The 12,002-nt window shown below is 40.8% G+C and overlaps 2 protein-coding genes across 16 annotated transcripts in view; one reads left to right on the top strand and one right to left on the bottom strand.

Annotated features, from left to right (window-relative positions):
• The window catches only part of LOC101111713 (all-trans-retinol dehydrogenase [NAD(+)] ADH7), a 63,282-nt gene extending 62,330 nt beyond the window's left edge, over nt 1-952 (bottom strand). The window contains 1 exon segment of the mRNA XM_027970860.3: nt 875-952. Within this exon segment, the coding sequence (XP_027826661.2) occupies nt 875-952 (78 nt within the window).
• C6H4orf17 (chromosome 6 C4orf17 homolog) overlaps nt 1-12,002 on the top strand; it is a 98,638-nt gene that overhangs the window by 65,973 nt on the left and 20,663 nt on the right. For 5 of the 15 annotated variants that reach the window (XM_042251211.1, XM_042251209.1, XM_060416858.1 and 2 more), the window contains 3 exons: nt 612-667; nt 1,728-1,901; nt 4,274-4,396. The exons of 2 other annotated variants lie outside the window; for them this stretch is intronic. The gene's annotated coding sequence lies outside the window, so the exon portion shown is untranslated. The remainder of the gene's footprint in view (nt 1-611; nt 668-1,727; nt 1,902-4,273; nt 4,397-12,002) is intronic. 8 more of the 15 variants (XM_042251214.1, XM_042251213.1, XM_042251210.1 and 5 more) reach the window with 5 other exon arrangements.

Genomic DNA, 12,002 nt, shown 5'->3' with positions numbered 1-12,002 from the left:
TTATTTTCTCCATTGGAGGGTTGTCTTTTCACCTTGTTTATAGTTTCCTTTGCTGTGCGAAAGCTTTTAAGTTTTATTAGGTCCCACTTGTTTATTTTCATTTTTATTTCCATTATTCTAGAAGGTGGGTCATAGAAGATCTTGTTTTGATATATGTCACTGAGAGTTCTGCCTGTGTTTTCCTCTAAGAGTTTTATAGTTTCTGGTCTTACATTTAGGTCTTTAATCCATTTTGAGTTTATCTTTGTGTATGGTGTTAGCAAGGGTTCTAATCTCATTTTTTAACAAGTAGCTGTCCAGTTTTCCCAGCACCACTTATTGAAGAGGCTATCTTTGCTCTGTTGTATATTCTTACCTCCTTTGTCAAAAATAAGGTACCCATGGGTTTATTTTTGGGCTTTCTATCTTGTTCCATTGGTCTTTATGTCTGTTTTCATGCCAGTATCATATACTGTCTTGCTAACGGTAGCTTTGTAGTATAGTCTGAAGTCAGGAAGGTTGATTCCTCCAGCTCTATTCTTCTTTCTCAAGATTGCTCTGGTTATTTGGGGTCTTTTGTGTTTTAGCAAATGCATTCTTATCAAAAGAACTTGTACTTGTGATTCTTACAGCCTGAGAAGAGTCCAGACCCCTGGCCTGCCAGCAACTCAGTGTTCACTAGTCACAGGTAAAAGCCCTGGATTCAGGGTCTGACAGACATTGGTTTAACACATTTCTTGTTACACAGTGGGTGGGGAGTGTGGGCATGGCTTAACTTGAGCCAGATCTCCAGATCAGGGTCTCATAAGACTGCAACCCAGGGGCCAGCTGGGGCTGGGCTTTCATCTGTGGCTTGGGGTCCTCTTCAAGCTCTTGCGGTTGTTGGCTGACTTACTTCCTGACAGCTGTAGACCTCATGACTGCTTGCTTCTTTTAAGGCCAGCAGGTGAGCTGTCTGTTCTTGTCTGTACATGCTTAGTCGCTCAGTCATGTCCAACTCTTTGTGACCTCATGGACTGCAGCCTGCCAGGCTCCTCTGTCCACGGGGATTCTCCAGGCAAGAATACTGGAGTGGGTTGCCATGCCCTCCTCCAGGGAATCTTCTTGACCTAGGAGTCGAACCAGGGTCTCCTGTGTTGCAGGCGGATTCTTTACCAGCTGAGCTACCTCAACCTGCTAAGTCACTTCAGTCGTGTCTGACTCTGTGTGACCCCATAGATGGCAGCCCACCAGGCTCCCCCATCCCTGGGGTTCTCCAGGCAAGAACACTGGAGTGGGTTGCCATTTCCTTCTCCAATGCATGAAAGTGAAAAGTGAAAGGGAAGTCGCTCAGTTGTGTCCAACCCTCAGCGACCCCATGGACTGCAGCCTACCAGGCTCCTCCGCCCAAGGGACTTTACAGGCAAGAGTACTGGAGTGGGGTGCCATTGCCTTCTCTGTACCTCAACCTAAATCTCTTTTAAAGGGCTCACCTGATTAGCTCAGAACCATCCCAAATAATCTCCTTTTGATGAACAGACTTTAATAAACTCTAAGTAATTTTGATTTTGGAGAAGGAAGTGGCAACCCACTCCAGTGTTCTTGCCTGGAGAATTCCAGGGACGGTGGGCTGCCGTCTATGGGGTCACAGAGAGACGGACATGACTGAAGCAACTTAGCAATTCTGATTTTAGATCTTAATTATATCTTCTAAATCTCATCTAGCTCATAGAATATAATCACAGGAGTGACCTTCATTCTATTCACAGGTGCTCCCACAGTCAAGCAAAGGAGATTCCCCAGGGTATGGACACCAGGGAGAGAGAATTTGGGGGCCAGTTTATAGACACTTGCATATGTACTATTTTCTGGGATTACAGATACTTGATGCAGATTGTGTTGAATCAGTGCTTTCAAAATGGACAGAAGAGAGTACTGGATGGGTAAGACACGAGATGAAATTTTTAGTTTTGTATTGTTTTAAATGAGCATTTTTTGTGAATTGAATCGCCAGTCTATGTCTGACGCAGGATGCAGCATGCTTGGGGCTGGTGCATGGGGATGACCCAGAAAGATGTTATGGGGAGGGAGGTGGGAGGGGGGTTCATGTTTGGGAATGCATGTAAGAATTAAAGATTTTAAAATTTAAAAAAAATTTAAAAAAAAGAAATAAATTTTAAAAATTTAAATTGAAAAAAATAAATAAATAAATAAATAAATAAATGAGCATTTTTGCCTTTCATAAATTATTTGCATTACCTTCTTATAAGTTAATCAGACACTGATGACATTTTTATAGTAAATGCAAAACGAGGATAAAAATGAATAGGCCTGATCCATTCATAGCTCCAAGATGTGGCCACTTGGAACTTGCGCATGGAGAAAATGGACCTAAGAGTTACCTACATATTCACACCTGTGTGAATCTGCTATGGCTGCCATAACGTAGTGCCACTGACATTATGTGGCTTAAACAACAGAAGTTTATTTTTTCAGCATTGTAGTAGCTGGAAGTCTAAGATTAGGTTGCTGGCTGGGTTGGTTCCTGGTTAAACCACGCTTCCTGATGAGTAGATGGATGCCTCCTTGCCATGTCCTCACATGACTTTTCTTCTGTATGTGCAGAGAGAAAAAGAGAGAGTGCTCTGGTGTTTCTTTCTTCTCTTCTAAGGATGCCAGTCCTAGCTGTTTAGGACCCACTGTTATGACCTCATGTAACTTTACCTCCTTCTAGGTCCTGTCTCCACACACAGTCATGCTGGGGGTGAATGCTTCAACACAGGAATCTGGGGGCCACACACCACGGCAATACTCAAAAGTATCCGTGGACAATGAACAACCTGTGGAGTTTCCTGCTGTTGATTACCTGTGTTTTAGAAATTACTATTCACCATTCATAGATTCATGCATATATCCCAAGAAATCTCTCCATCTATTTTCTACCTTTGCTGAAAATAACAGTGTCTTGGACTGGTTGTCTGTTACCAAGGCAACAAGGAAACACAAGCTGCCCTGAACCGTGCCTCAGAGTCATCTCAGTCCATGGTTCTGACAGAATTACTGCAAACTGTGCCCAGCCCAGTGAGATGTATCATTTTTTCTGGTAATGAGAGAAGAGAGGTCCTCATAAAGGGAATACAGCAGAATTATGGTCACATGCCAGAAGTATATCTTCTTCTAATGGATGATGCTTGTCTCTCTCTAAGGAAAGGTGTAAACCACAAGAATATAAACACCTCTCACACATGGGTTAGGTATGGCAGGCTCTGTGGTAGAGACTGCTTATAAACCTAAAGTATGTTTTCTAAGCCTCTGTTTTAGAAAGGGGTGGGAATGTACTCTGTGAGGAAGCTACATTTTCTTTTCTTTTTTTTTTTTAGTTTTTTATTTTTTAAATTTTAATATCTTTAATTCTTACATGCGTGGGAGGGGGGTTCATGTTTGGGAACGCATGTAGGAAGCTACATTTTCTGTGCCCCCCACCTCCCCCTTTTCCCCCCCACCCTCCTGCTCCAGCTACAAGTGATCAGCACATCCAGATTATTGCCTGGGATTCACGGAAAGGCTCTTACAGGAGGGGCACATGGCTAGCTCATGCCCGTCTGTTCTTCCCCACCCTCTGCCTTTCCTCTTTTCTTCCTGGATTATTGATGTGATGTCTGGCAACAGAGTAGCCATTTGGATGGTTAGAACTTCAGGCACCATCTGGGATAAGAGTTAAACTCCAGAAGAGAAGCCTCACGATAAGCAAGATGGACCTAAATGCGGAACAAGCCTAGGTCCATAATAACACTATAGAACTGTTATCAACCACGGAACCCTTTCACATGAGGGAGAAATAATCTCTGCTACTAGCTGCATAAAGCCAATCCCTAGCTGGTAGAAAGTAAGTCTCAAAATGAAAAAATTACCTTGGAAAATCCTTTAAACCCCCCATAAATAATATGTAAATCCTGAATGGGTTATAGGTGCAGAGAGATGCTGAGCCTTTAGTTCTTGGGGCCAGTCAAGAAAACAAGATTGTATTAAATTCTATCCTTGTATTGTAAATTAAGTGTTTGTCCTTCAGGAATTAGCTACATTGCTTTCAGAGACAGTAATTCAGCTATCAAAAGTCATGTGTGGTCTGAAAAGAAAAATACTGGGAAGCACCAGTATATATAATCCCGACAGTTGACAGCAACATATATGTTTGTACATTTGTGTGTGTGCATAGTAATTCCATCTTTAATTTTCATAGAGAACTTTATGACTTTAACTGTATTACTTAATATATCTTTATGATTTTTAATTAACATTTCAATTCTTTTTCAAGGCTGTTGAACAGTCATCGGCATGGTCATCCTGATTATTCGAGCAGGATGACTGGGATTCTTTAGTCATTCAGACTTTCTCCCTACATGGTTTTTGATGAGCTAAGTTTGATTACATCTGCATGGTACGAGTTCTTTAAGCAAAATTCTGCAGAGAATTATCTACATGATTGAAATTCTTCCTCTACTCTCTGTTGTTCTTTCTCTTGCATTTGATTCAGCTCTATTTTACATTCAAAGATGAGAAAACTCACTGCTGCCAAGTGGCTCTGTCAAGCTGTGGGCAGGTAGAACTCTAAGAAGAATGATAAGTGGAGAGGTTCTGGAACTCAGATTTCCCCAAGGAATGTTACCTACCAGGTTGCTAAGCTATATAGAGTATCTTAACAACCAGGGAGCCATATAGGGCTCCTTGGAGCAAGAGTGGGAGAAACCGGAGGGAGACAGTGACATTCATTTGGAAGCCTTGGACATTAGGCTGTCTCTGCCAATTAAGGATTCCCAGCTCAAGTACAAAGATTTCAGGAAATCAATGACAACTCAAGATAGACCCATTACAAGGCTTGAAAGGTATCACAAGCCTTGAGTTCCTGTCAGCCAGATCACCTTCCTTTAAAGTTGACCTCAGGTATAATTTTAAATTCATCATTAAAATAATTTTTTAAAGTTTTAGGTTTGATTTAGTTGAGGGACCACAGTTGACCTGACCTTTTCAAGACTACATAAAAGCCAATTAAGTCTGTTTTGAGGAAATGGGGCATTACCTTTTAAAGTAAACCACCTATTTTTGAGAGATCAACAAATAAAAATGCTGAATTTGTGGGATAAGAACATTTATTCTTTGAAAAGGTTTACTTAATAAATATTTATTGAGCATAAACTATGTGACAGGTGGAAAATTCAACTAGATCACTGCCTGCTTGATACATCCTACAGAGAAGCAAAAAATAAACACAGAAATGTAAAAAAAAAGTCAGGGTGACATACATTATGAGTTATGAAGACAGTTTAAAGAGGGTTGAGGGAAAGAGAATGGGATAATGGTAGAAACGACTTTGGAGAGGGGTAGGAAGCCCTCGGAGAAGGAAATGGCAATCCACTCCAGTATTCTTGCCTGGAAAATTGCATGGACAAAGGAGCCTGATGGGCTGCAGTCCATAGGGCTGCAAAGAGTTGGACATGACTGAGCACACAGACATACACAGAAAGCCTTTTGGAGAAAGTCTTATCCAGACAAAGCCATGAACAAGGTGAGGGAGGAAGCGATGGGAAGACCTGGGTAGCCAGGGGCTCTGCAAATGTAAAATGGTTCTGCATTCATCACCTAAATAACAGTCTTCACATCTCAAGGAATTCAGAGCAACTTAGCTGCTCATTAATCAGCTATTGTCTGCTTTTGTAAGCATGCATTTTGCATATGTGCTATTTTGGACTAAATTAAATCTGTATTTAATACACATCTGCATGGTATTTTCCAAGTAAATGGCCAGGACTAGATTGATTAATAATGTTTTTAAAACTACCTATTCTGAGGATTTTGTGTCATGTGGTCTAGATAAAATTCAATACTTTACTAATATATAGGTAGATTTTAGAGGCTTTAGAAAAGGAAATATTTTTACCAGTACTTACATGATTCTGAGTGGTGAATGGTAATTTTAATTAGATTTTCCCACAGAGTTACCTGTATACAGGTTTTTCTTCTGTTCTTCAGGATGAAGGCACAGTTTTAGCATCACAATTAAAATGGAATTATAAACAGAACTTGGCTACTTTGACTCAGCAAATCTTTGGGATGTATCCTCTTAAGACATTTCAGCCTAGGTTTTATAGTAAGGCAGTCAGGCTAGTGGTGATGGAATTCCAGTTGAGGTGAAGGAAGTCCAGTTGAGCGGTTTCAAATCCTAAATGATGATGCTGTGAAAGTGCTGCACTCAATATGCCAGCACATTTGGAAAACTCAGCAGTGGCCACAGGACTGGAAAAGGTCAGTTTTCATTCCAATCCCAAAGAAAGGCAATGCCAAAGAATGCTCAAACTACTGCACAATTGCACTCATCTCACACACTAGTATCTTCACTTCAGTTCAGTTCAGTCGCTCAGTTGTGTCCAACTTTCCACGACCCCATGAACCACAGCATGCCAGGCCTCCCTGTCCATCACCAACTCCCGGAGTTCACCGAAACTCATGTCCATCGAGTCAGTCATGCCATCCAACCATCTCATCCTCTGTCATCCTCTTCTCCTCCTGCCCTCAACCCTTCCCAGCATCAGGGTCTTTTCCAAGGAGTCAACTCTTTACATGAAGTAGCCAAAGTATTGGAGTTTCAGCTTCAGCATCAGTCCTTCCAATGAACACCCAGGACTGCTCTCCTTCAGAATGGACTAGCTGGATCTCCTTGCAGTCCCAGGGACTCTCAAGAGTCTTCTCCAACACCACAGTTCAAAAGCATCAATTCTTTGGCACTCAGCTTTCTTCAGAGTCCAACTCTCACATCCATACATGACTACTGGAAAAACCATAGGCTTGATTAGATGGACCTTTGTTGGCAAAGTAATGTCTCTGCTTTAGAATATGCTATCTAGGTTGGTCATAACTTTCCTTCCAAGGAGTAAGTGTCTTTTAATTTCATGGCCGCAATCACCATCTGCAGTGATTTTGGAGCCCCAAAAAATAAAGTCTGCCACTGTTTCCACTGTTTCCCCATCTATTTGCCATGAAATGATGGGACTAGATGCCATGATCTTCGTTTTCTGAATGTTGAGCTTTAAGCCAACTTTTTCACTCTTTCACTTTCATCAAGAGGCTTTTTAGTTCCTCTTCACTTTCTGCCATAAGGGTGGTGTCATCTGCATATCTGAGGTTATTGCTATTTTTCCCAGCAATCTTGATTCCAGCTTGTGCTTCTTCCAGCCCAGGGTTTCTCATGATGTACTCTGCATATAAGTTAAATAAGCAGGGTGACAATATACAGCCTTGACATACTCCTTTTCCTATTTGGAACCAGTCTGTTGTTCCATGCCCAGTTCTAACTGTTGCTTCCTGATCGGCACACACTAGTAAAGTAATGCTCAAAATTCTCCAAGCCAGACTTCAACAGTATGTGAACCATGAACTTCCAGATGTTCAAGCTGGTTTTAGAAAAGGCAGAGGAACCAGAGATAAAATTGCCAACATCCACTGGATCATTGAAAAGCAAGAGAGTTCCAGAAAAACATCTACTTCTGCCTTATTGACTATGCCAAACCCATTGACTGTGTGGATCACAATAAACTGTGGAAAATTCTTAAAGAGATGGGGATACCGTACCACCTTACCTGCATCTTGAGAAATCTGTATGCAGGTCAGGAAGCAATAGTTAGAACTGGACATGGAACAACAGACTGGTTCAAAGTCAGGAAAGGAGTATGTCAAGGCTGTATATTGTCACCCTGCTTATTTAACTTTATACAGAGTACATCATGAGAAATGCTGGACTGGATGAAGCACAAGCTGGAATCAAGATTGCTGGGAGAAATAGCAATAACCTCAGATATGCAGATGACACCACTCTTATGGCAGAAATTAAAGAACTAAAGAACCTCTTGATGAAAGTGAAAGAGGAGAGTGAAAAAGTTGGCTTAAAACTCAACATTCAGAAAATGAAGATCATGGCATCTGGTCCCATCATTTCATGGCAAATAGATGGGGAGACTGTGGAAGCAGTGACAGACTTTATTTTTTTGGGCTCCAAAATCACTGCAGATGGTGACTGCAGCCATGAAATTAAAAGACGCTTACTCCTTGGAAGGAAAGTTATGACCAACCTAGACAGCATATTAAAGCAGAGACACACTTTGCCAACAAAGGTCTGTCTAGTCAAGGCTATGGTTTTTCCAGTAGTCATGTATGGATGTGAGAGTTGGACTATAAAGAAAGCTGAGCACCAAAGAATTGATGCTTTTGAACTGTGGTGTTGCAGAAGACTCTTGAGAGTCCCTTGGACTGCAGGAAGATCCAACCGGCCCATCCTAAAGGAAATCAGTCCTAAATATTCATTGGAAAGACTGATGCTGAAGCTCAAATTCCAGTACTTTGGCTATCTGATGTGAAGAACTGACCCGTTTGAAAAGACCCTGATGCTGGGAACGATTGAAGATGGAAGGAGAAGGGGACGACAAAGGATGAGATGGTTGGGTGGCATCACCTACTCAATGGACATGAGTTTGAGTAACTTCCGGGAGTTGGTGATTGACAGGGAGGCCTGGCATGCTGCAGTCCATGGGGTCACAAAGAGTCAGACATGACCGAGCAAAGTGACTGAACTGAACTGAGTCAGGCAAGACCCAAGATATTTAGTAACAATAGTTAAAATGTTCACATTTGCAAACTGTTTAGTTTTTTAAAGAGATTAATATAAAGAAGGGTAAGTTTCCTACCACTATTGCTAGCATTTAGTTGCAATGTCCTATTCTTACCTGAGTGGAAAGCTTGGAGTTCGAGCCTATTTATACAGCTCTGCTGAGCAGCAGTTACTGACACCCACAGTTAGGTGAGTAAAACATGTTTTTAGTACTTCGTTTCCCACAATTTTGGGATGTGGTCTTTAAAATCTGAACATGTGTTGGGAATGTGTCTTCCACGTGAACATTACTGTCATGTGTAGCACAGTGGGGAAGAGGCTGACAACTCCTGCTGTCTATTATATAGCAAATACCTATGAAGCTAGACTACTAGAAAGTGTGTTTCCCCCACCCCCATCTTGTGTTGTTTTTTAAACTGTTTTGGCTTTTAAAATATGTCTACTATTTATCATATGACTGTATTTGAAAGTGAAAGTCACTCAGTTGTGTCTGACTCTCTGCAACCCCATGGACTATACAGTCCATGGAATTCTCCAGGCCAGAATACTGGAGTGGGTAGCCTTTCCCTTCTCCATGGGATCTTCCCAACCCAGGGATCAAACCCCAGGTTTCCTGCATTGCAGGCAGATTCTTTACCAGCTGAGCCACAAGGGAAGCCCAAGAATACTGGAGTGGGTAGCCTATCCCTTCTCCAGCAGGAGTTTGGTCCCTAGTAAATAATCCATGGAAAATTTGTAGAAGTAACTATAGCTGATTTAGTCCACTGAATCCATCCATCATATATATGTGTTTTCCCTTGATGGATTTCTCTAATATTGGTTTAGGGAAACTTTTAGTCACTTCATTAAAAAATCAGTTTCTCTAATAAAGATAATAAAGAATAAGTAAGTTATATATTTCCTTGTCTCTACTTCTATTAATTCCTTACTTTAGTAATATGTTCTCTTTTTTCTCTTGTTTTGCGAGGAAAAAAATCCACCCTTTATGAGAATGAATGATCATTTCATTTCTTCTGGATTTGTGTCTTAAAAAGTTACAGTCCAAAATCAATTCTTGTTATAAAGAGAAATCTTTAATAGCTAAATATTATTCCAAGCCAATTAATGGGCTTGAAAGTTTCCATTAAAATCACTGAGCAATTAATTATCAGTCAGTTAAAAAGTGCTGAAATCAACATAGGCAATAGGAAGGAGAGTAAATGTGGGCCATTATTAATAGCAACAAAATGTTGCTAGTTTGAGGTGGTGGTGGTTTAGTCACTAAGTCCTGTCTGATTGTGAGTGATCCTGTGGCCTGTAGCCTGCCAGGCTCCTCTGTTCATGGAAATCTCCAGGCAAGCATACTGGAGTGGGTTGCTTTTTCCTTCTTCAGGGGACCTTCCTGACTCAGGGACTGAACCTGCATCTCTGGGGTCTCCTGCACTGCAGGCAGATTCTTTACGGACTGATCCACCAGGGAAGCTCTAGTGAGGTAGTTGTTTTTCAATGCTAATATTTTTAGAGCAGTTTTTAAGCTTATGGGAAAACTGAGCAGAAAGTACAAGGAGTTCCATATCCCTCTGCCCAGCTTCTCCTATTATTAATCTTGCAGTAGTGTGGTACATGTTACAACTGATGAACCAATACTATACATTATTAACTAAAGTCTATAGTTTACATTAGAGTTCACTCTCTGTTGTATAGTTCTATGGGTTTTGACAAAATGCATAATGTCATGTATCCATTATCATGGTATTGAACAGTGTAGAGGTTTCACTGCCCCTCAAATCCCCTACGCTCTACCTATTCATTACTCCTCCACTCCCCCTCTGAAACCCCTGGGAACTGCTGATCTTTTAATAATCTCTAGTTCTCCTTTCTCTGGAATGTAACATATTTAAAATTACACAGTATGTAGCATTTTCAAATTGATCTCACTTAGCAATATGTGCTTGCTGTGCTGTGCTTAGTAGCTCAGTCATGTCCAACTCTCTGAGACTCCATGGACAGTAGTCCACCAGGGTCTTCTGTCCATGGGGATTCTCCAGGAAAGAATACTGGAGTCGGTAGGCTAGCCCTCCTCCAGGAGAACTTCCCAATCCAGAAATTGAACCCGGGTCTCCTGCATTATAGGTGGATTCTTTACCAGCTGAGCTACCTGGGAAGCCTGTTTTAAGTTTCCTTAAACCTGTCTTTTCAGGGCTTGAAAACTCATTTCTTTTTAGCACTGAACAGTATTCCAGTGTATGGAGGTACACACTTTGTTTATCCATTCCTACTGAAGGACACCTTGATTACTTCTAATTTTTGGCAATTATGAATAAACATTATTTGTAGGTTTCTGTGTGGATGTATTTTCAACTCTCTTTGAGTAAACTTGGAATGCAATTGCTGGATCCTGTGATAAGAGTATATTTAGCTTTGTAAGAAACTTATAAACTGTTGTCTAAAGTGGCTGTATCATTTTGCATTCCCATCAGTGATGAATGGGCATTCCTGTTGCTCTACATCCTCACCAGAATTTGGTGTTGTCAGTGTTTTGGATTCTAGCCATTTTTAACAGGTGTAGCAGTATCATATTGTTGTTTCAATTTGCAATTCTCTAATGACAAATGATGTTGAATGTCTTTTCATATGAATGCTTATTTGCCATCTGATAATCTTTGATGGGCTTCCCTGGTGGCTCAGATGGTAAAGAATCTGCATGCAGTGAAGGAGACCTAGGTTTGATCCCCGGATCGGGAAGACCCCTGAAGAAAGGAATGGCAACCCACTCCGGTATCCTTGCCTGGAGAATCCCATGGGCAGAATCTTCTTTGATGAGGTGTTCAGATCTTTTGCCCAGTTTTTAATTGGGCTATTTATCTTTTACCTCTTAGGCCTATGACTGCTAAGTCGCTTCAGTCGTGTCTGACTCTGTGCAACCCCGTGGACTGCAGCCTACCAGGCTCTTCCATCCATGGGCCTATGACACTGGGTCTAATAAACAACTGTTGAGTGGCTGAAAAGCCATTAAATATTACTGAACACTGCAAATAACAAAACTCTCCAGTTTCTTATCTGTAGATGCAATATCATTCTTTTGCTACTGGACTTTTTTTCTCCTTCAAGTTTTACCATCCTTTCAGAAGATACAAATTTATGATGTTGGTTTTCTTAAGAGTACAATATGAAAAGTCCTCATTTACAGTAAACTGAATGTAAAGCACATTTGTGGGTGTTGTATTTTAAAGCTAACATTTTATTATATCAAAATTGATTGATAACCATGTCATATATTTTATGTTTGTAATGTTTTACGTTTCTCACAAGTGCTTCGATTTTTCCAGGGAAAAATTTTTATCTGTTCCACTTATGTCTATCTTGATTTTAATGTTTACAAAAATTTGGTCTTAGAGTAAAATTAGCC

The sequence above is a fragment of the Ovis aries genome, chromosome 6 (genome assembly GCF_016772045.2).
Source record: "Ovis aries strain OAR_USU_Benz2616 breed Rambouillet chromosome 6, ARS-UI_Ramb_v3.0, whole genome shotgun sequence".
NCBI lineage: Eukaryota > Metazoa > Chordata > Mammalia > Artiodactyla > Bovidae > Ovis > Ovis aries.
This window is presented reverse-complemented; position numbering and strand designations above follow the sequence as displayed.